The following is a 24,345-nucleotide window of genomic DNA, read 5'->3' on the forward strand; positions in this document are numbered from 1 at the left end:
AAACCAAAATCTAAAATCTAAAAACTAAAAACTAAAATCCAAAAACCAAAAACTAAAATCCAAAAACCACTTAGACAATCATCACCTTCGTTTGTTTTTTTATAACTGTTTAGATCAAATTTCAAATTATTTTTTTCTTTGGGTTTGGTTTGGATTTTGGGTTTGGTTAAAAATGCCTAGGCGTAACACTTACAATATATTTTGGTTCAGTTTGGTTAGTCCGGATTATAATCTGATGTTGTTGCAATATGGTGATGTAGCCTCAATTTTGGCCCTGCCGGCTCTGACACCAACGGCCAACGGAGACAGAACCGGAAGTAAATGTCCGATGACAGTGGACCCTTTTGCAGGGTCACTAGAGGTGGCTCCACCACCGTACGTGCAAATGAACGATACTGAGAATAAACAGAGATTATTGATGGAAGAACAAATGATGTGGGATCAATACAACATAACTGGAAGACAGGTCACATGAACTTCAAGCAAACCCAACAACAACATTTTCAAGTTAGTTTTCAAAAAAAAAACATTTTCAAGTCCAATACTCAATGGGACATTATTCTTACACTGTTACACACCTCGCTACTGAAACATAAAATAAAAAGGCCATTGAAGATAAGGAGCTTTCTCTTGTCTAAAGTAAATGGTAAACTCTTCAAGATATCCCAACAAGGTGTTACATAAATATCTGATCATTTCATGCTACAGTTACCTGACTCCATTTTTGAAATGGATAGTCAATAACCTTTGGTCAGAGAAAAATTCAGAATGAGATATTTGAATAGTGCAAATGGTTTGTGTTATGAGGACAATGAGTGTGCATGCATGTCACTATGTAAAAGATCATGAACAACCAACCCAATGAACAGTCCAGAGCTATGGATATATACGTGTGTTGAGATATATATGTCTGAATATTAAGCCTAAGCTCAAAAGCAAAGGAAAGTGAATTGTATATATATCATGTTATATGAATTATTTTTACCTAGTATTAATTTTACATCACCTAAAATTTTCAATCACAAGCAAAGGAAAAAAAGTTACTGTAATACTTATACAAAAAAAAAGAAGTTGGTATATAACGGGGACTAAGACCATCTCCGATGTATTTCCCTATCTATGAGATGGATTTTTTTCCAATGAGATGGATTCTATAATAGAAATGAGATGGATTCTTTTCTAATATATTCCTTTATTTTTTTCTTAAAAAAGAATATTCTGAAAAGATTTTATTACTATTTTATAATTAATATCTTCTATTTATAAATGTTAAAAATTCACCCAATCATGTAACTTTTGATTTTTCATAAAATTGCAATATTATTTAAAATAAACATTTTATTACAAAAAGCTATAATATATAATAAAATCAAATAAAGTAGACATTATATAACCATCAATATTACTATATTTTCATATAAATGATTTATTAATGCATTTCCGAAGTGAGAAATGAGTAATGATTAATATTTAGGTTGAACTTAAATATTTTTATTAATATGTTAAAGCTATGTAAAATTTGCCATGTTCGGGAATGCGCTAGGCGTTACGCGTGCGGCCGGTGTCCGCCTAGCGAGTTGAAAGAAAATCGGAAAATAACCGGGGATTAATCAGGATTTATTTTAAACAGTTTTACTATATATATTATTATTTGTGCTATAAACATTAATATGTGTCGTAGTCCAGCGTGTTTCGGTACTTGTAAAGTGGATAGGCTTCACGGGTTCGACTAGTAGCGGCTGCATTTTTGCTATTTTTTCCCTTTTTTCATTAATGAGCGCGAAAAGACACTAATGTCCTCGTCTTCCTCCTTTGTTCCTGTCGAACACAGACCCTAGAATTTCGAATCTGAAATTTTTTTTCGAGATTCTTGGCCGTTTTAACTCGTTTCTCTTAGTTTTCACTCATTTATAATAGATTTCCAACTTAATTCGTGATTCTGAACTTGTAAATCAGGTAAAAATTGGTTTTTGGTTTGAAATCCGATTTTTTTAGCGATTTGTGCTAAACTCTACGGTTGCTTGCCGATTTGCGTTTAAACGCCGAGTAATCGTTCAAATCGGCCGCGTTTTAGAACCTGGAAAATTTGTAATAGTTAAATTTTAGTTTTAGTTGAATATAAAACGTTAAATATCATTTGTTAATTTTTTCAGTTTTGAATAAATTAATAGTATTTTTTATTTATGATTATCTATGATTGTGAAAATTAAAAATTATTATATAAACGAAAACTGTGTTATTATATGTAAAAATATTATATTTGTCCATAAACATATATTTTACTTATAATCACAAAAAATTAAAAAATCATTTTGCAAATAAAAAATATGCATCTATTACAGAGAAATACTACTTTTTTCCTCTAAATATATAGGTAAAAATAGAAACTTCTATTTTAGAAAAAAAATAGAGATGAATCTTGGTAGATTTTTTACTCTATTAAAGAATAAAGAGGCAAATATAGCATAGCTCTCGAAAAACAAAAAAAAGGAAATTATATTGATCCTATTAACAATGTTCTTTAATGTTTCTTTTGACTTTTAGTGGTCGCATTTTCTCTTTATTTTTTGGCTTGAAGTGTTCGCGACTTCGCATGTTCATGCATGCGTGTCCTCCTCGTCTACAAACACTTTGACCTTCATTTTTAATCTCTTTAAATCTTTTCCACTTTATATTATTCCTCGTAGTTTTCTGCATCTTTTTAAATTGATTCCTTATCACCCTCCTCTTTATGTGTTCCTAATTCCTTTTAATTTTGTATTCCTTTTTAACCAGTTTTCATTTCTGAATTTACATGTTAATATATTACAAGCTTTTGCATAATTTTATCCTTAGGAATACAAGGTTAAAAAGGAATACAAAATTAAAAGGAATTAGGAACAATAGGAATAACTTTTCAATGATCTGTGATTATCCGTCGTTGTTAAATAGAGAATATAGTTTCGTCAATTTGGTTCATGATGCTGATTAGTAAATTAGCGACTATTAATTCATCACAGCTCATTCGTGTACCACGGACGGAGAATTCAAGGACGGATCGTTTAGCACGCAGTGCTAGACAACAATCGTCTTTCGTCGTTCACATGGATGCAGAGCTACCAGTTTGGTGTACAGAGACTATATGAGTCTGTGTGTTTGATGACAAAAAAAAAAAAGACGCGTCTTCCTATTAATTAGTGTGGTTACAATAAAAGTTCGTTAACAGTAGTTACAAAAAAAAAAATCGTTAACAGTATCAGAAAAACGATAAATATTTTTTTGGTCTGTATTGCAAAATTTGAGCTAACAATGAATTATGCAGCAATAGTTACAAATTTTGTTAAGAGATTTGAACTTGCGCGATGCTCTCAGGCGCGTTTCTCTAGACAGGTCACTCTCATCCGGTTTTTGCCCCCACGGTTTACAGCTACTCCGGTTTACTTCCTCTTTGGTTATGTCCCCAAACCACTTTCTATTTTGAGATCCACACCAGTCTGGTTTTCTATTCTTTTTGGGTAATTTTCAAAACAGCAAAACCGCCCCTGAATCTTTCCGTTTTACCGCTCCGGCGGTGGTCGCGGTGGCCCTGTCTCACCTCCCTCTCTCTCCGACTACCAATATGAAGCCAACCACAAGAACAGCTACAGAACCCAGCCGTTAGATTTGAGACAGAGATTGGAGTCGACTGTTACTCCTCCATCTCCTCGTTTCTCACCGGAGCTCTTCTACTCGGTTGCAGACCTCACTTCTTCGCCGGAATCCACCGCAGCTCTCTGTTACTAACTGCCCTCTTCACCACACCACCTGGCCTGCAAATGTGATATTTCCAGCACCATATCACATCTCATCCAATGGCGAGGCGCTTCTCAGCGGCAGAAAAAGGAAAATCCATCGCAGGGAACCCAACAACTCAACCGCGCATCAGGATACGAGCCCCCGATTTCGACCCTTCAGAACTCATCAAGGAAAACTGCTTCACACTAGTGGGACGTCTTACAAACCCCAAGGAACAGAAGATGAGCTCTGTCCTGCCATATCTAGCAAAGAAATGGAACATCGACCCATCTGCGGGCTCTGACCTTGGTCGAGACTGCTTCCAATTCCGACTTACAAAGGAAGCAGAAGTACAGGAGGTTCTTGCTAACAGACCCTATCAGTACGGAAGATGGATGATAATAGTCCAACGATGGGAACCTATCATTTCTCCCAGCTTTCCATCCCAAATCCCGTTTTGGATCACAATAAGGGGCATCCATCTCCACACTGGCATGAGAAAGTAGTTCGCAACATTGGACTCGAATTGGGTGAACTTGAAACCTATGTCGTCACCCGCTCCTCTGCTCGCATAAGGATAGTGGTAGATGGTTTGAAACCGATCCCTATGGAACCTACCCTAGACTTTGCTACTGGAGAAGAAAGCCCAATTACATTAGAGTATGAGAGGCTTGGCAACTACTGCTCACACTGCTTCCGACTGTCTCATCTACTCTCCCAATGTCCTGAGAAACCAGACTCGATTGTGGAAGCTCACACAAACTTCAGAGCTAGTCATACTCCTAGACAGGAACTTTCTACAGATGGTGAGGCCAACGAGAACCGGTTTTCACGACTCCAACCTTACCAACAAAGAGTTGACAGACATGGGAGACCTTTCGGAGATAGAATCTCCACTGTAGGCAGTCGACCTGACGGCCCCAGGAACAAGATAGCGCCACCACCCCCACGGCATCGTCTACATCAGTCCAACTCCAGGGAGGTTTATTCAAACAAGAGGAATCATGACCACCAATCTCCTCACCATTCGGAACGCGTAAACAACGCCCACAAAGCAGCTCAAGAGGAAGACGGAACAGCTGCTACTCAGCACTCTCCAAGAGGCCAGTGGAGAGTAAAGCCTCCCACAGCAGATCAAATGAATCCCCCACAACTGAGACAAAGTAGATCGCCACGACACTCCCCACGCATCTCCCTAGGACGCAACCTAGAAATCACAGACTTTTCAGCTCTCCGCCCTCCGGTACCAAGAGGCCCCCAAGAGGCGCTAACAAACACTCATCGTCGCCTCTCATCTCCGAGATTACAATGGAGAGCCATCTCACCGGAAGCAGAACAGGAAGCAACATCTCGACCTCTGCAACTCAATAGCTCATATCATGATACGACAGTGTTGAGAGACCAACATGAGATCCCTAAATTGCCCATCAACCCAACGAGAGAGATGATTATGGAAGATCTCAACATGGCTGCTCTCCAATATGTGAACGTTGATGATCCAAAAGAGAGAGCAGCTCGCCAAAAACGAGTCCTACAGAGTGAACTTGACGGATCGGTCGATGCAGCAGCAAATCGTATACTTGAGGCGTCCATAATGCGAGAACCGAATGTAGCCCTGACAAGCGAAACAGAGCCCCAGGGAATGGCCGAACACAGCAGCAACCCTCCTCCAGTGATGAATATGGAAACAAGTGGAACCAACACTACCCGTAAGAGAGGACGACCGGCTAAAAATAGCACTGCTACCTCTGCTCGTGCTACTGCTGCTCGTCCTGCAATCCGCCTCAGTCCCAAGACTTATGCTGGTATGGGATCTAAGAAAAGGCATCTCGCGCAACTCCACACATCTCCGGGCAACTCAAAGAAGATGACTACGAGACAAACCAGGAACCCGAGACCACCCTCCACGACGTCTACACCTCCTATCAACCTGATTCCGCCAACGACTAAGCAGCAGACGGATTTTCGGCTGCGCAAGCCCGATCTTCCTTAGCGGTACTGAGCTGGAACTGCCGGGGGCTGGGGAACCCCTCAACAGTTCAGCGGATCAAGGAGCTTAATCAACAAGCTTCCCTTGACATCATCTTTCTCATGGAAACGAAGAACTCTGATCCTTTTGTACTCAAAGAACTTGACTTTTTGGAGACGGATCACAAGCATTTAGTTCCCCCGGAGAGACCCAACAGCGGTGGTTTAGCATTGTTCTGGAAACAGGATGTTGATCTTCAAGTTTTATCCTCCTCTAAGAATGTAATTGACACAATTATTTCTTATAAAGGAGAAACTTTTTTTGCTACCTTTGTATATGGAGATCCGGAATCTCAACACCGCTACATTGTTTGGGACTTTCTGACTTCACTGTCGCTAATGAGGAACTCCTCCTGGTTTCTAACGGGTGACTTCAACGAGATTATTGACAATAGTGAGAAGTCAGGAGGTCCGGAGAGGGCTGAAGGAACATTTGGAGCCTTCCGCAACATGCTCTCCGGCTGTGATCTCTTTGACTTGAAGCACACTGGAATATCTCTCTCACGGCGAGGACGCCGACGAACACACCTAGTCTACTGCAGATTAGACAGGGTCCTAGTTAATCCGGCTTGGTCGGATCGTTTCCCAACAGGAAGATGCCATTACTTGGACTTTGACACCTCAGATCATAGACCCGTCCTCACAGTGTTCGACTCTTCTACTCGTCGCCGTAATCGTCTCTTCCGGTATGATCGCAGACTGAAGGATAATGAAGAGGTGAAGACACTCATAGCGGAGGTATGGAACGCAGACCCTAACCTGTCACTGGACGATCGCCTGTCACGTTGCCGACAAGCTATTTCGAGGTGGGCAAAGAAGCAAGCGCTTAACAGCAAAGAGAATATTGCTAAGTTAAAACACAGCCTGGAGAAAGCTATGACGGACCCCAACGGTGATGACTCTGTTATTACAGCCTTGAATGCCAAACTGCGTATCGCCTACAAGGAAGAAGAAGAGTTCTGGCGCCAACGCAGCAGGATCATGTGGTTATCGGCTGGAGATAAGAACTCGGGATACTTCCACGCGGTGGCAAAAGGTCGCAGAGCTCGCAATCGAATGTCTGTCCTCGAGGATGCAGAGGGTACAACTTATTTCGAAGAAGAACAGATTGCTACACAGATCTCAATTTACTTTGAAGGCATGTTCTCATCGGACATCTTACTCGACGCAACAGCAACAGAAGAAATTGTATCTGCTGCGATCAAACCTGCAATTTCAGCTGAGGATAACGCCATCCTCTGTTCCATCCCGGACGCAGATGAGATAAAACGTGCTTTATTCCTTATTCATCCGGACAAAGCACCAGGCCCAGATGGCTTCTCGACAAGCTTTTTCCATTCAAACTGGAACACCATTGGCGCCTCACTGATTTTAGAAGTTCAAGCTTTCTTCCGGACAGGATATATGCCGCCGACGACCAATGTTACGCATATCCGGCTCATCCCCAAATCTACCAGTGCAAAGGTGGTGGCGGATTATCGACCCATCGCTCTTTGCAACGTCTCCTACAAAGTGATAACGAAGATTATATCCCTCCGCCTCAAACCAACGTTACAGATCATTATCTCGGAATCGCAATCAGCCTTTGTTCCTGGGCGAGCGATCTCGGACAACGTGCTGATCACGCATGAGATACTTCATACTCTGAAGAACTCCGAGGCTGTGGTTAACTGCGCCATGGCGGTGAAAACTGACATGAGCAAAGCCTACGATCGTTTGGAGTGGAGTTTCATCGAACGAGTGCTATTGAGATTTGGATTTGCGCCCATGCTCGTCAACCTGATACTCCAATGTGTTTCGTCGGTCACCTATTCGTTTCTAGTGAATGACTCGGTTCATGGAAGCGTAGTCCCGTCTAGAGGGATTCGGCAAGGAGACCCACTCTCTCCTTACCTCTTTATTATATGCGGAGAGGTTCTCTCGGGTCTATGCAACCGAGCTCAACAGAGCGGACACCTCTCTGGCCTCAAAGTGGCCACTGCTGCACCTCGCCTCAACCACCTCCTTTTTGCCGATGATACTATGTTCTTCCTCAACACAGACGAAAGGAGCTGCTCAACCCTTCTGGAAATTCTCCACAAATACAAGAAGTCTTCAGGCCAACTAATTAATGAAGCAAAATCCTCCATCACTTTTTCAGCAAAGACCCCGCAGGAAATACGGCACCGTGTTAAACTCCACCTCGGGATAGAAAAAGAAGGAGGTACAGGCAAGTATTTGGGACTTCCGGAACACTTCGGACGGCGGAAAAAAGACCTCTTCACTGGTATTGTAGACATGATCAGAGTTAAAGCTGCATCTTGGTCATCACGACAACTATCCAGCGCAGGCAAGCTAGTAATGCTGAAATCTGTCCTTACAGCCATCCCGTCGTACTCGATGACCTGCTTTCTCCTGCCAGTCAGTCTTTGTGATCGCATACAGTCCGCCCTTACTAAGTATTGGTGGGACTCATCACCGGAGAAGAAGAAAATGTGTATGGTAGCATGGGAGAAACTCACTAAACCTAAAGCACTGGGAGGACTAGGTATCCGCGACATTCCTGCTTTCAACACTGCTCTACTCGCAAAACAAGCCTGGCGAATCGTCACTAAGCCAGACTGCCTGCTCTCACGAGTCTTAAGAGGGAAGTATTGTACTAAGACGGAGTTTTTAGACACACCTGCAACACAGTCAATCTCTCATGGCTGGAGAAGTTTATTGGCGGGCAGGGACCTTCTTCTGACTAACCTTGGCAAGGTTATTGGGAACGGAGAAGATACTAAGGTCTGGAGGGATCCTTGGCTCAGTACGGAGCAACCACTTGTTCCCACAGGACCAATGAGAAAAGTAGATCAAGACCTCAGGGTATCCGACCTCATTTGCAGAGGAAGCGCAGAATGGAACATACAGCGGATACAAATGTCACTACCTCACCTCCTTCCACAGATTTTACGTATTCGACCGAGTATCACTGGTGCACCAGACTCCTATGCGTGGTTAGCCTCAAAGTCTGGATTTTATTCTGTGAAATCTGGGTATTTTGCAGCTATGAATACAGATAGTGATGACATTAGGGACATCTCTGAAGGCCAAAGAATTGAGGAACAGAAGCTAAACAAGACAATTTGGGCAAGCAAAGTCTCTCCTAAACTCCAACTCTTCTTATGGAAGATCATTCATGGGGCTCTCCCATTAGGAGAAAACCTTGCGAAACGTGGACTGCTTGCTACGAGCTCTTGTATTAACTGCGGCGAACTTGAGACTGCTGATCACCTATTTCTACACTGCTCCTTTACACGACAAATATGGGCAGACTCAAGCTGGAAAGATAGCTTTCGACCACCTGATATGCTATCCTTTTCGACAGCTTTCCTTGCCTCAACATCTACCATCACACTCCCACCTCTAGGCGCAACAGAGAACATTTTCCCATGGATTGTGTGGGGTATTTGGACAGCAAGGAACCATCTCATCTTTGAGAAGAGACGCTTCATGCCCACAGACATTCTCTCTAACGCCATTAGACAAGCCCGGGAATGGTCTCTTGCTCAAGCTACTTCCTCACCACGACTGCAAACACAACGACAGAGAGCTATCGCCCCACCCCGGCCTAACGTGGACCCTTCCTGCTTCACCGACCCGGCGTGGAAGTCGAATACACAGGAGGCTGGTTGTGGCTGGTGCATAACGGACAGTGAGGGTATCATCAAGCTCCAAGGCACCTGTCGTTTTACACACATCTCCTCGTCACTGATGGCGGAGGCTCTTGCCATCAGGTCAGCTCTCTCCCACGCTTCTGAAGCTGGGTTTTTACGAATCTGCATAAAATCAGATTGTCGCGCACTCATTGCGGCCATCGCCTCGAAGCAACCCTCGGCTGATCTCTACGGAATCTTTCGGGATATCGAGTCTTTATCCTCTCATTTTCATTGTATTTCCTTTAGTTTCATTTCTCGTACTCTCAATGGTTTGGCGGATTCACTAGCTAAATCTGTACTGCATTCTTCTCACCCCAACTAGTTTTAGGTTGGAGATTTTATAATATTTGGTGTTTCAAAAAAAAAAAAAAAAAAGTTACAAATTTTGTTCGACCTTTATAAGACTGCTATACATTTTTATTCTTAATTACATTGCTAAACTTGACAAACTTTCGAACAAGAGAAATGACAAACTATGTTTTTTTTTTGACAAACTATGTTACATATTCAATAATTGCATATAATTTGTGTACACGTACGTATATGGAGTTTTTGTTATGGAGTTTTTGTTTGTATTGAAACGTAGACATGAAATAGTTGAATATAATATGATGTCTATCACTATGTTACATATATATCTTCAACAATTGCATATAATATGGAAACATTTACACCCAGAAGCAGTTTTTTAGTTTATTATTTCGGTCTAAGACAGTTTGAGCTACCAATACACTTTTTCTCTTATTGTAACACCTTCTCTCTTTCTTTTAGCATATGAAAACCCATTGCTACCCTTTTCTTTTATCTCTTTCTAAAATCTAACAAAAATATATGTGGCTATAAATCAAATTCTTTTTCTCTTTCTCTCTCCTTATCTTTAGATTATTTTCTTCAGATTATTTTCTTCGTCATTTTCATATCATTGTAAAACAGATCATGCTGAAAAAAAATGAAAATGAAAATCACATGACGATGGAGTTTGAGTTTTGCAGTCTTTAATTGTCCTAATATAGAACCAGTAGAAGAAAATGATGACATAGAAACAATGACGGAATTGATGAAGAAGACGGCGACGGCAATGAAAACAAAGACGACGATGGCAGTGATAACAAAGACGACGGCAAGGATGAAGAAGGTGAAGATGAGGTATGATTCTGAGATAATAAGTTTGTATGCAATCATCGGCATCATCTTCACTATGGATTTAACTATCGTTCCGGTGATGGATAGATAACTTCCATGTTGCAGAAACTTAGTCTCCGAGGATGCATATGAAGCTTTTATAGAAGACGACGGTGAAGAAGAAGTTGAGCGTTGATTCATCGTTGACGGCAGAGCAAACGATCTTGTTGATGTAGAGGTGTTATGTGACAGTGGCTCCAACGATGTTGGTGGTTGCTCCGTGGCTGGAGACTTCTATTTTGATTCTTCCTCTCTAAATCCGTACATGTGTACACAGAAAAATATTGTACACAATAACAATTGTACACATGGATATAAGACTCTTCTTTAAAAACATGCATGAACACAAAAATTCATGGACATTGTTATTATCATTCATGAACGTTATTAGTAATTATCTTTGTGTACATCATCGGTCTTTAGCTGTGTACATGTAGTTTATCAAACACCTAACAAGCGTGTACACCGTCTAGACATGTTTCACGTGTACACTGCTGCGGTTCATGTGTACACCGTCTAGACATGTTTCACGTGTACACTTTCTAAACATGTTTCACATGTACACCGTCTAGACATGTTTCACGTGTACACCGTCTAGGCATGTACATGTGTACCCTGCTCCGGTTCTTCTAATAAATATCCATGTGTACACCTATTGACTGTCCAACATGATTAGAAATGCTACTGAACTTCTTCTGGAATACATGCCTTGTCCATCTAACAGTCATACAAATCCCAGAAACATGGTGGAGAGCACATCCTTAACCGTCCATATGACCCGAATAGTTTCACAGATCTTACAACCCATTGTACACAATAACAATTGTACACATAAGACTCTTCTTTATAAACATGCATGAACACAAAAATTCATGGACATTGTCATTATCATTCATGAACGTTATTAGTAATTATCTTTGTGTACATGTAGTTTATCAAACACCTAACAAGCGTGTACACCGTCTAGACATGTTTCACGTGTACACTGTTGCGGTTCATGTGTACACCGTCTACACATGTTTCACGTGTACACTTTCTAGACATGTTTCACATGTACACCGTCTAGACATGTTTCACGTGTACACCGTCTAGCATGTCCATGTGTACACTGCTGCGGTTCTTCTAATAAATATCCATGTGTACACCTATTGACTGTCCAACATGATTAGAAATGCTACTGAACTTCTTCTTGAATACATGCATTGTCCATCTAACAGTCATACAAATCACATAAACATGGTGGAGAGCACATCCTTAACCGTCCATAGGACCCGAATAGTTTCACAGATCTTACAACCCATTGGTAGACATGAAGGGTGAGCTCGTCTACATACACAGTACGACTAACAGTACGACTAACGCTAAACATCTGCTGAATCAAGTAAGAATTTGTTGTTAAGAAAACAGAGAAATCAGCAGATTCAAAGAAAATCTGAATTAGAACTCACTCTAGGGTTTGGCTGCTTGTCATCGGAGATACCACGCTTCTTCTTGTCGTTTTCAGATTTTTTCTTCATGGTTGAACCTGCTTAGTGAACTCTGTGAACGTTATCAATTCTCTGACAGCCATGGCGTATGGGAAGAAGAAGATGAAGAAAGTAAAACAAAAAACTATTTAATATTTATGTGGTTGTTATTGAATGTTAAAAGATAGAAATTAAATATTGATTTTTAATATTTAAAATCTTGTAAAAAAACATAGGGCCACGGTAAAGTGAAATTAGTTTGATTTGCTGTGTTTTAATTAGTTAAGGGTTTTTATGTCTTTTTATTGCATTAAACTACCTTAGTAGTAAAAACTCTTAAAGTGACATGCAGTGTTAAAAACTCTATAATATTTATATGATTTCTATCACAATCAAAGAAACTATCTTTGAGAGGACACATTCGTGAATCCCTAGAGGTACAGTTTGTGGGTCCGTCACTGATCCTATTATTTGATGTTGTTGAAAGATATTTCGGTACTTTTTTTAACTCAAAGATATTAGATATGTAATTTGTATGCAAAGCTTAATTTGTATACCTATAGCGCCAGTTATGCATCCAAACATGAGAGTGAGTGATCTTATTAATCAGGAGCTAAAGGAATGGGATGTTAACATATTGGAGCAATATGTCAGCCCTGATGACATACCACTCATAAGGAGTCTAGCCATAAGCACAACTCATAGGCCTGACACGTTTTGCTGGAATTTCACAAGACATGGACAATACACGGTTAAGTCTGGATATTGGGTTGCTCAAAATCTTTTGAAGGATGCAGATGAAAAGCAAGTGTTGGAGCCAAGTATTACAAAGCTCCAAGCCTTTGCTTGGAAGATAAAGGCGCCAAAGAAAATGTGTCATCTTATATGGCAATTATTAACTGGTCAGGTGGCAGTAACGAGAAATCTAGTAAGACGAAATATAAGATGTGATAACTACTGCCCAAGATGTGGTGAACCAGAGGAGTCAGTAACACATGCTATTTTTGAATGTCCACCTGCTATGCAAGTTTGGCTGCACTCAACGACTCCAACGAATCCTGGTGTGTTTCCAGCATCAAGTATATACACGAATATGAACTACCTCTTTTGGGAAAAAGACGGTTCACTTGAACCAGAGCAAGACAGGGATCCTTATCCTTGGATAATTTGGTACGTTTGGAAGGCGAGAAATGACAAACTCTTTAGGGGAATTGACAGAGATCCTCTGGAAATAGTTTGTTATGCTGAGAGTGAGTGTCAAGCTTGGTTTAATGCCAATGAGAGGATACCGTCAATAGTACAAGAGAGTAATGTAGAGGAGTCTCAAGTCATAAGCTTGGGAAACATCTGCTTACTGGATGGATCATGGACATCTCAAGCTCAATTTAGTGGATGTGGATGGGTCTGGTTGGACAGTGGGGGAAAGACGCAACTTATGGGATCTCAGAATTTTCCTAGAAAAGAATCAGCTCTACACTCAGAGGTGGAAGCACTGCGATGGGCAATGGAAAACATGCTCCAGCATTCGACATGTCAGAACTTTGGGACAAACTGCAAAGATTTGATTACAATGATCAAGGAACCACATGCTTGGCCAAGTTTTGCTACGGAATTAGAGAGGATAGAGACACTGCTCATATGCTTTCCGGACTTCAAGATTACTTTTGTTCCAAGGGCGCGTAACCAGATTTCAGATTCTTTAGTTAAGACAGCTAGATCCTTACATAGGAAGTTATTTTTTGTTGGTTGTTCTATTCCGGTCTAGTTACCCAGACCACCTCAAGTTTGAGCAATAGAATAGCCGTTTGCCGTCAAAAAAAAAAAAAAAAGAACACTAATTCTTTTAACCGACGATTTTATTTTCATAAAGGGGAATTTTTTATAGTATTGGACAAGAAAATCTAACGTTAAAATTGAGAAATTTATAAGCTGTAGCAATTAGAAAATTAAAAGAAATAAACAAATCCTAGAAAAATAACCAGAAAGAAATGCTCATATGCTCTTTGTCTTTGTGTACATGTTCCCGATGGTATTTAAATTCATTAAAGAGCAACAAAACAATAGAAGTAAGTTCCATTTTAACCCTTTTTACATATTATGGGGCCCAGAGAATCCCAGATCGTAAGCCTGCTGAAACGACGAAGACGACTCGTCATTATGAGATTCAGTAAGGTATGTTGACAAAGGAAACGACACTCCACCTGCGTACTCCAGCATATCACCGGGTCTCACGCTAACGTGTGCTCCATGACCCGTGAGTCCAAGAAAGTCTCTGGTCAAACGGTCAGCTTTCTGCCACGTGGATGTTAACCCATCAACAACAAGCTGGTCGTATTCAGACGAAGAAGAGGGTCTCATCATCACTTGGTCAGCACCAAGAAGCTCGTTGACCGTCGTCAAAGGTCGGTGATGACCAACTGACCGAGTTTGTCCTCCGCCGCCGAAGGGGCCGGAGCTGAGAGCGGTCGCTTTTTGGAGGAGAGCTGTCGCGGAAAGAGCTGCTGCGGTGGTGGGTTGTGGTGCAGGGTTCACGTAAGGAGGTGGTGACGTGAAGAGCAAGGAAGAAGAGGGAGATTTGTTGAGCAAGAAGGGACGATCTTGGAAACTAGGGCTTGGGTTTGTGAAGTTAGAGGAAGGAGTTGAGATGATTCTTGCACTTTCTTCTGCTAATGCATCACAGAACGCTCTATGCGTTATGAAACTGTCTTTCCTGTTTATAAAGATTTCACCCAAAACAAATTAGATATACAGAATATGAACAAGACTTGTATATATATATATACACAATCGATGATGATGAAAGTGCAACAAGTGAAATAATTTAAGGTGGACCAAACAGAGTGTAAGAAGTTTCAAGATAAAAGCTTTTGAAGCCTCAGTGTAATAATGGACCTATGCAATGTAGACATAACAAGTCAAATCATGGATCGATAAAAACAATTCGGGATTCTTATTCACCATCATGATGAATAAGAAGATTCACATGCAGGCTTTTAATTATCTACTTTAATAATGCAATACATATTTTACATATATACACAAAAAGAAAATGAAAGTTATTTTGAATTGAATTATACTTATATACACACACATCAACCTAAGAAGTAAGAACTGTGAAATTTATTTATGTCTATCTCAGTACATGAAGTTTGTTACAAAAAAACGTTTTTCTAAACTATTTTTCAATGTGTATATTTCATGTTTTCTTCTGTGTATAAGCGTTAATGGCCGAAATCTATATATAATGTCTTAATCCCTGAATTTTTCCACTGCATTTAATTTGCACTCAAACTATATTCCATGATAGACGCTAGCCGTTTTGTCAAACAACATATAACCAAAAGAAGACAGCTGAATTTAATCACGCGAAAGCATTAAATTCACATAATATATATATATATATAATAAATTTTAAGAAAATGTATACAGATTCACATAAAACATGCATGTGTTCTGCCATCTCTCTCTATGTACAGAAAATAATCTAGAATTGTCACAGAAAACATCAGTAAAAATATCAAGAAATCAAATTAGAACAAAGAAAGATCTCCATATAAGAACAACACAAATAAATAAGAATTAAAATAAAAAGCGTACCTCGAGAAAAGAGTGCCACAGTCACATCTATACTCTCTTGTACCACAGACCTTAGTATGAGCTTTCCAGTCAGACTGAACAGCATAGAACTTTGAACACTTCTCACATTTCCACTTCTTCTCTCCATGTTTCCTGCAAAAGTGTTTCTTGATCCCTGTGAGATCACCAAGCGCCCTAGATGGGTGGTGATGAACACAGTTTGTGTCTGGGCACACATAGACTTTCTTCTTTTGCTGTTCTTTGGTGTTTTTCTGCTTTAGTTTCCATGGAAGATTGTGACCTCTCCTATGAAGCTGCAGATTCTGATCTCTTTGAAACCCTTTGTTGCATATCTCACAGACGAATCTGTTTGTTGCAAGAAGTGTCTTTGGCGATAATGCAACTACCTCTGCATCTGGATCTGTCAGAGAAACCAGTTTCTCATCAGAAAAAAAGTACATAAACATTCTTGGTAAAAAGATGATTTTGAGATAAACCCTAATTGTAAAAGAAAAAAAAACACTTTTCACAAAACCCATTTGAAAGAAATAAAGTTACCAGATTCTACTCGTAATATAGCAACTTATATGAACAAAGTAATCAGATGCTACTAGCTACCTAGTAATCCAAAAATCCCATACGAAAAAAGTCATCAGATAAAAAGAAAAATAAGTTAAAAAGATCGTATTTTTATTACCAGGATTTCCAGGAACGCCTCTCCTTTTCTTCGCTTTCTGAGTCTCTGTGTGAGTACAAAGACCACTAGATGTAACATTGTCCAAGCCATAAAAATCTTGGATGGCACTGACAGCATTACCAGAAGAAACACTTGCTTCAGCAGACAACGATCTTGGTCTATAGGACCAGTTACGAGATGAAAACATATCCATAGCTATATGAAGAAGAAAACTCCAACTAGAGAAAAAACAAAAGGTCAAAGGAAACTATCCAAACTTTGGTTTCTTCTGATCTCTTAAAACAAGTACCTAGAGAGTAAGAAGTCTACACAGAAAGACATCATTCTTTGGCTATATATGTAAGGAAAAAAAACATATTTTAATTTCTTGGGTGTATATATCTATACACATTTGTATGTACAGATTTCAAAAGCAAGAGACGACCATGATAATTTATTATTCTCCAAAGTCACTATCAATATAATGTACAATATATATGTGTGTGTACTTACAATAAATGCAAAGACTGTTTTGATTCCAATTTTGTACTAGCTTTTTCTAGGTGCAGATAAGTACAACAGAGGAGCGATAGTGTGTTTGAAAGTGAGACTTTGACTTTGTTTCAAATACTCTTAAGAGTCTTAAGTCTTAACCTTATGTTTTTCATATATTATTGCCTGTTTAAAAAATTAATGTTGTTTTGGAAACTCTTCAGCATGTCAGTGAAGAGTGATGATTACAGGACCAGTTTATCAGCATTTACTTGAAATTGGCTACTAAAAAGAAGAGTAGACCACAGAAAGAAAAGAAAGCAAGATTTCAGTTGGTCCAAACCGTCCAATTAATGGAAATATTGTGAGATAAGACTTAGCAGGCCTAATTGCCTTAAATAGAAGTAATAATTACTTACATACCGAGAAAAATAATGCTTTTCGTTTATTAGGTAAGTATAAAGAAAACGTTTTTGTTGTATTTAGTTTGTAAGAGAATCTAAAACACAATTTACAATTACTTAGCCAAAGAAAACATTGTTCTTATGAAGAAGATTTACAATTTACATAAACATTGGCGGATTTCTTTGAAATGAGGAAACTGCTCCATGTGTAGTTTGATTGTCCGTGACTGATTGTTGGTTTTTTTTTGCTAGAGCCTTGGTTGGTTAGTTTGATCTGGGTCATGGCTTTATTTTTTGGGTGAAATATGGGTTTTGGGATAGGATGGATAGAATCTCAGTTGCTTTTGATGCAAAACCCACATTTCACCCAAAAATATGTGTTTTGCATAATATTAACTTAGGATAAGCTGTTTCTTTAAGCTTAATATTAACTTAACAGATGACAAAAAAAAAGATCTACATATAATCATAGAAAGATTGACGAATACACTAAATATTACTTTTTTATTGAGTCCAATATTGGAAAATGTTTTTTCTTTAAAAGATAGCTAACTCGTGTGTATATGAATTGAAAATTGAAGCTCAGTGGAGTACTGGATCTTAGTTTCGTTTACATATGCAATGCATCGTGTTAGTGAGAAAAAAAATCGAATACGTTGATACTTTTCTTCTATATATGACTGTTTGAACTATCGTAACCAGTGGTGTTTCAAAGAAAGAAAAAAAGAACTATCCTCACTAGTTAAGAAATCTAACTCTGTTCAAAATGTTGTCCATAGTTGCGTATTATATATGTTCCAAGATTATTTCTTTTTCACTTCAAAAATCCAATTTATCAACGAGGATAAAAATATATATACTGGTTAATTAAGCTATAGCTTTTTGAATTATTCTTTTTATTTTAATTTATGATTTTAATTTCATCTTTTCATATGTAAATTGATATTTATATCTTTACGTATTGTACTTTATTTTTGGTGTTTTATTATGAATTTGAGTGATGTTATTTTCGACTAAGGTTGATGGAACTTTATCTTCTTTTTTTTTATCAAAGAATAAAAACTTTATCTTCTTTTTTGCTCATAGTTTCTCCCATGTAATACCCAAATTTCTTTAAAAGGCAAACTGATCATTCCAAGGAAACCTTTTATTTTATCATTCCAAGGAAACTTATCATACGCTATGCAATAAAGTACAAGTAGCGAAGGAAATATAAACTCATAGGGAAAAGGGAAAATTGATCTAGTTGTCCAAAACTTGAGAACATGCAAGAGGTTACCATTGAACAATCGGTATGAGCCAATTAAAGATACAACAATCTAACCTCGTATAGTAAGAAGTCTTTTGACTCTAGAATCAGCACAACATTTGATGTTTACAAGAAAAATCAGCACAACATTTAGCTTCAAGACCTAGGAACTTTAGATTTGGTTTTAAAATCAGCATAATACTCCCTCCGTTCTTTTGGTTGTTATGGAAAAAAAATTTGTCTCTAAAGATGGTTGTTTTATGAAAAATTTACAAACTTAAAAAAAAAAATTGGTTTTATTGGATTACTATTGATAAAAAATTGTTGGAAATTGAAAACTACGGAAAACAATAAATTTATTATAGTGATTTAATATATTTTTTTAATATGTGTGAAAACACTAAAAAATCTATCTTTTAGGAACGGAGAAAGTAGTTAGCTTCAGAAACTCGTTATCACTTGAAGGGGGGGAGGGGAGGATCCCACTTGTATAATAACATCAGCTATTCTATACATATAAACCTTGTTCTAAAACGCGTCCGATTCGGACGATTACGCGGCGGATAAACGTGAATCGGCTTGGAACCGTGGCGATTTCACTCTGTTCGGTCAAGAAATCGGGCTCAACAAAAAAAAGTCATTTTTCTGAAGTTTTGAGTATTTTAAATCATTAGAGAAGAACATATGTATGAAACTGATGCAGAAACAAGAAGAAAACACATAGATTCGAGGCTTTTGACATGTATAATTTGCTGGCTGCGACCAATTTTTTTTTGCAGAATCCCTAAGAATCATAAGGAAGATGATGATATATTTACCATTGTGCCACTCTTTAAAAAAACAATTAAAAACAATTAAAGAACGAAAAACGTGCTGTATTTTGTTTCAATCTGGACTGTTACAATGTTACACAAGCCCAATAACCATCGAGCCACAGCAATCACTATTGTTTTGTTACCGAACGATCACTAATATATACTCCCTCTGTTTTTTAAAGATAGATGTTTTAGAAAAATAAATTGTTTCACAAAGATGTATTTTTTATGTTTCCTATACAAAAATTGCAAATTTCAATAAAATTGATTGAATTTATTGAAAGACTATTGGTTAAAATGCATTGGAATTTCATAATTTCTAAAAATGATGTATAGTTAATGTGTTTTCTTAATATGTGTGAAAACACCAAAACATACATCTTTAAAAAACAGAGGGAGTAGTATATAATATTATTCTCTGTTCTAAAACATGTATTATGCATAAAAAACTGGTAACATACGTAAGAATGGCGTATTATACGTATAAAATACCAAAAATTCTGCCCCGTGTACTCCCCGATTTTTTCCCGCTTTTCCAATAAATCGCTAGGCCCCGGTGCACCGCACGCGTAGCGCCTAGCGAATTTCCGAACAAGGCATATAAATAACATTTCTTCTTATTTTTCAACTAACAACATTTCTTCTCTATACATATATTATCCATTTTATTTATTGACTACAAATTATTCGCATTAGTTGTTCTACTACAATATACATAATTTTTGTTTTATCAACAATATTTAGAACTTGTGCAATAACATTAGCGATTGTGTGCATATATATAAAACATTTTTCTTCTTCTTTTTAACTAACATTTCTTCTCTATATGTATTATCCATTTTATTTAGTTAGTAAAGAGTATTAGCATTAATAGTTCTACTACAATATATAACTAGCTTCAGTGACTCACTATTATTTTGGTCTGGGGGGGTGTTTCTTCTTCTTCTTTTTCAACTGATGCTTCTCCTATAAACCATTTTATTTATTTACTAAATACTAAAGAGTAATGGCATTAATAGTTCTACTACAATATATAGAATTTTTTTCTCCAATATTGTAAAGGAAAAAGATCAAATATATATTTACTGTTCATCAATTTTGGGACCAAGATGCTTATTATTATATACGTATTTTTGAGAAAATTAGAATTATATCAGTTTACTTGCATTTTTTTTTTTGAATGAATGTTAAATTTTATTCATCAAAAAGAACCTTTATACAACAAGTGCATCCTGATTACTTATGCCACAAGAAAATAAAACCAACTCAAGAAGAAAGAATTCTATCTAAAGCTCCACAAGCTCCAAATCCCCCTCAAACTCAACCATAGAGAACAAGTCAAGTTTGGCAATGCTATGAGATTCTCCTCATTAAAACTCTATTAGAGAAAACCCAAATGGGACAAAACTCTAATAGGAAAAAAAGTAAGAATCTCACAGCTAGGGGCCTTGCTACCAATCACTGCTGCAAAATCAACCACCTTCATCAGTCCATAACCGCCACAAAGCACAACCTTCATCACCCTGTTCTTGTTTGAAACCAGAAAGTAAGCGCCTCCCTCATGTTTCTGATCCCCTTTCTCCTCAAAAGACTAAGCTTATTACGAATGCCTTTATCAATCAACTTCTTCAGAGCTTCCATAGGTACCAGTTTCTCACCATGTCTCAGACGATTTCTCTCCCTCCAAAATGTATAAATCGTTATCTGAAACGCATAGCGAAGACAAAACAGACGCTTCTTCTCCATTTTGCCATCTGAAAGAATCTGAATGATCACATCCCAAGTTTTTGAATATGAAGTAGTCAAGATCCCTTTGGTTAAGAACTCCCAAACTTGAGATGTATAAGAGCACTCAAAAAATAAGTGGTTTCTCGACTCTTTCTCATTCTTGCACAACACGCAAGTCACATCCACACCCTGGCTCCACTTTGATACTCTGTCTAAAGTAGATAAGCGATTTAGGTTAGCTAACCAAGCAATGAAAGCATGCTTTGGAGTAGCATTACTAAACCAAACAACACGCGTCCAAGCCAGTTTCAGTTTTCTATCCCTTAGCAACCTCCAAGTCTCAGAAGTAGAAAAATATTTTTTGAACCCCGATTCCCTTTTCCACAAACATATATCATCAACTAGACTATCCATCTTCTCCCGGGTTTTGACCAGATCATCTTCAATATCATTCAACAACTGAATGCGATGCCTCCTTCTTCTTCTGGTTACAGAAAGAGCTTCAGCCACTGTAGCATCTCTTTTTATACCCAGATCAATAATGCCTCTGTCTCCTAAAAGATCCATTAACACTCCCTTATCAAGCCATTTGTCGTACCAAAAAGAAGTGTGCTTCCCATTACCAATTTCCTTCTGATAAAAAAAACTTGGCAACTTCCCTTAACTTGATCATTTTCTTCCACATCCAAGATCCTACTTGAGTAGTGCTCTTTATCTCCCAAAAGCTCTTTTTCTTGAGAAGATTTTCATAAATCCATTTCCCCCAAAGAGAGCAACCCGCAAGCAATCTCCAGATCAACTTTAACCCATAGACTTTATTAATGTCTTTAAGCACTCTAATTCCCAGGCCACCTTCTTCCTTCTCATAACAAATATCTCTCCAAGCAACCTTAGCTCCCTTGGTTTTTAGTTCAGGACCCGACAAAGAAAAGCCGAACAAAGTTGCTCTACTTCTTTTAGACATCTACTAGGAAGACGAAAAGCAGCAGCCCAGAAGTGAACAAAACTCATAAGAACTGACCTGATCAATTGCAGACGGCCCGCGTATGAGAGGTAACGAGATGTCCAAGTACTGATTCTCTGCCTGATTTTTTCCAAGAGAGGCTGATAGTCTTGATTCCTCATGGCTTTGGTCATTAAGGGAAGTCCTAAATATCTAACAGGTAGCTCACCTTTATCCATCGGAAAGTTTCTTAAGATTCTACTCTTCTCAAGATCTGGAACACCTGCCATATATATTGTAGACTTCTCCATACTGATTTTTAAACCCGACCAACTTGTGAAATCATCAAACACTGATAAAGCTCCTTCAACTGATTCTTTTGATCCCTCCACAAACACCAATAAATCATTAGCAAAACAGAGATGAGTCAAGAGAAGAGATTTACATCTTGGATGATACTTGAACTTCCTTTCTTGCACTGCTATATCTAACTTTCTTGAAAGAATATCCATGCATATCACAAACAAGTAGGGCGAAAGCGAACAACCCTGTCTCAACCCCCGAGCACTCTGAAAATAGCCAGCAAGATCCCCATTAACCTGAACAGAGAAGGAAGGACTAGTGATACAGAGTCTGATCCAGTGGATGAATTTATCAGGAAATCCCAGCGCTTGAAGACAGTTAAGCATAAACGACCATTGAACTGAATCAAACGCTTTTGATATGTCAATCTTCATGGCACATCTTTGAAAAACCGTATCCTTATGGTACTCCTTCACCAGCTCAGAAGCAAGAAGCACGTTCTCCATAAGCAACCTCCCTTTAACAAATGCCGATTGATTCTCTTTGATGATACTCGGAAGAAGAAGCTTTAACCTGTTCGCAATTATCTTCGAGACAACCTTGTATAAGACATTACATCATGATATCGGCCTGTAATCTCTCATCTCCATCGAGTCAGTTTTCTTTGGAATCAAAGCTAAGATAGTGGAATTAACACCCTTAGGTAAGAAACCAAATCTAAAAACTGTCTGGATAGCAACTACAAAGTCTTGAGCTATAACTGACCAGGTTGTTTTGAAGAACTCACTAGAATATCCATCTGGCCCGGGAGATTTGTTTGCCGGTATTGCAAAGAGAACCTTTCTGATTTCCTCCTCTGTGACTTCTGCCTCCAACATAGTACAATCTCTCTCAGAACATCGAAAATTCAATAATCCCTGAATTTCCTCCATAGAGGCACCCTTATACTCAGTTGGCTGAAGATTCAGAAGATCAGAAAAAAATATTTCTGCCTCCTCCTTTATCTCTGCTTGCGTAGAAACACCAACTCCATCATGGTTTCTGATTTCTCTAATGGTATTTTGAGCTTGCCGCGTTTTGATTGCAATGTAGAAGGTTTTGTTATTTTGATCTCCTACATCAAGCCAATGAAGCTTAGCCCTCTGCTTAAGAAAATCCTCCTCTAATCCAGCAACATGAAGTCATTCTTCATATGCATCTGCTTCCTCCTGTATAGCACTACTACTTGGAGACAAAAGAGTTTGTTACTGTTTTACACAGAGAACTTCATGAGTTTCTTTAGCTCTTCGTGAAAGATTTCCAAGCTTACTCTTACCCATTTCTCTGATAAGCGGCTTCAAATTCTTAAGCTTCTTCGAGAATCGAAATAGAGCCGAAGTAGAATGAAAAAGCTTATCTGTAGAATCCCAATAACTCTTAATCATCGGAAGAAACCCTGGCAAACTCCCAATAGCATTGACATATTTGAATGGTCTACGAATCTTTTCTGTAGAAGGCCAGACCTGAATCGTACATCTCATGTGGTCTGAACATCCTCCCGCTTCAAAAACTGAGTAAGCATTAGGAAACCGAAGAAGAACAACATCATTTAACAACACCCTATCAAGCTTTTTACAGATTACTCCCTCTTCTCTTTTATTACACCAAGTGTGGAGAGGACCCTGGAAAGCCATATCAGTTAAATGACAGTAGAGAACCGCCCTTTGAAAGTCTCTCATCCCCAACGAAATACTACCAAAATCAGCAAACCTCGAACTTTCTTCTGCTTCCAAGATCTCATTAAAATCCCCCATGATAAGCCAAGGCTTATTTTGAAAACATGGAGAATTATAATGATTGATTAAATCTTCCCACAACATCTTCCTTTCCTCCATCTGATTACTTGCATAAACAAAAGTGCAACAAAACTCTTCCTCATCCTTCATACCCACAGAACACGTAATTAGCTGGTCAGACTTATAAACCGGAGTCATGATGATTGGTTCCCTCCACAAAACCCAAATTCTTCCACCACTACTATGTTCATAGTTAGTCATAATTAGACCAATCT

General features: G+C 38.5%; 2 protein-coding genes across 2 annotated transcripts; both read right to left on the reverse strand.

Annotated features, from left to right (window-relative positions):
- Nucleotides 1–14,048: 14,048 nt before the first annotated feature.
- Nucleotides 14,049–16,643, reverse strand: LOC108841050 (protein indeterminate-domain 12). Its single transcript, XM_018613835.2, has 3 exons — nt 16,383–16,643; nt 15,707–16,106; nt 14,049–14,819 (listed from the first exon to the last, which is right to left on the reverse strand). The coding sequence occupies exons 1-3, from the start codon at nt 16,573–16,575 to the stop codon at nt 14,198–14,200; spliced, it is 1,215 nt and encodes a 404-aa protein (XP_018469337.2). The 5' UTR covers nt 16,576–16,643; the 3' UTR covers nt 14,049–14,197.
- A 4,196-nt stretch (nt 16,644–20,839) lies between these two features.
- LOC108834020 (uncharacterized) lies at nt 20,840–24,088 on the reverse strand. Its single transcript, XM_018607391.1, has 6 exons — nt 23,605–24,088; nt 23,061–23,457; nt 22,211–22,868; nt 22,071–22,133; nt 21,747–22,013; nt 20,840–21,682 (listed from the first exon to the last, which is right to left on the reverse strand). Exons 1-6 carry the CDS (start codon nt 24,086–24,088, stop codon nt 20,840–20,842), a joined length of 2,712 nt encoding a protein of 903 aa, XP_018462893.1.
- Between the last annotated feature and the right edge of the window lie 257 nt (nt 24,089–24,345).

The sequence above is a fragment of the Raphanus sativus genome, chromosome 2 (genome assembly GCF_000801105.2).
Source record: "Raphanus sativus cultivar WK10039 chromosome 2, ASM80110v3, whole genome shotgun sequence".
NCBI lineage: Eukaryota > Viridiplantae > Streptophyta > Magnoliopsida > Brassicales > Brassicaceae > Raphanus > Raphanus sativus.

Excerpts from the sequence above, each read along its gene's own strand:
- LOC108841050 (XM_018613835.2), bottom strand. The coding sequence starts at position 16,575 with ATGGATATGTTTTCATCTCGTAACTGGTCCTATAGACCAAGATCGTTG. Across the intron at positions 16,107-16,382 it reads AGGCGTTCCTGGAAATCCTG|ATCCAGATGCAGAGGTAGTT; the intron begins GTAATAAAAATA and ends TTTCTCTGACAG. Across the intron at positions 14,820-15,706 it reads TGTGGCACTCTTTTCTCGAG|GAAAGACAGTTTCATAACGC; the intron begins GTACGCTTTTTA and ends CTTTATAAACAG.
- LOC108834020 (XM_018607391.1), bottom strand. The coding sequence starts at position 24,088 with ATGGGGGATTTTAATGAGATCTTGGAAGCAGAAGAAAGTTCGAGGTTT. Across the intron at positions 23,458-23,604 it reads TATCAGAGAAATGGGTAAGA|AGGAGGATTTTCTTAAGCAG; the intron begins GTAAGCTTGGAA and ends TTGCTGGATTAG. Across the intron at positions 22,014-22,070 it reads GGCCGTCTGCAATTGATCAG|ATGTCTAAAAGAAGTAGAGC; the intron begins GTCAGTTCTTAT and ends TCTTCCTAGTAG.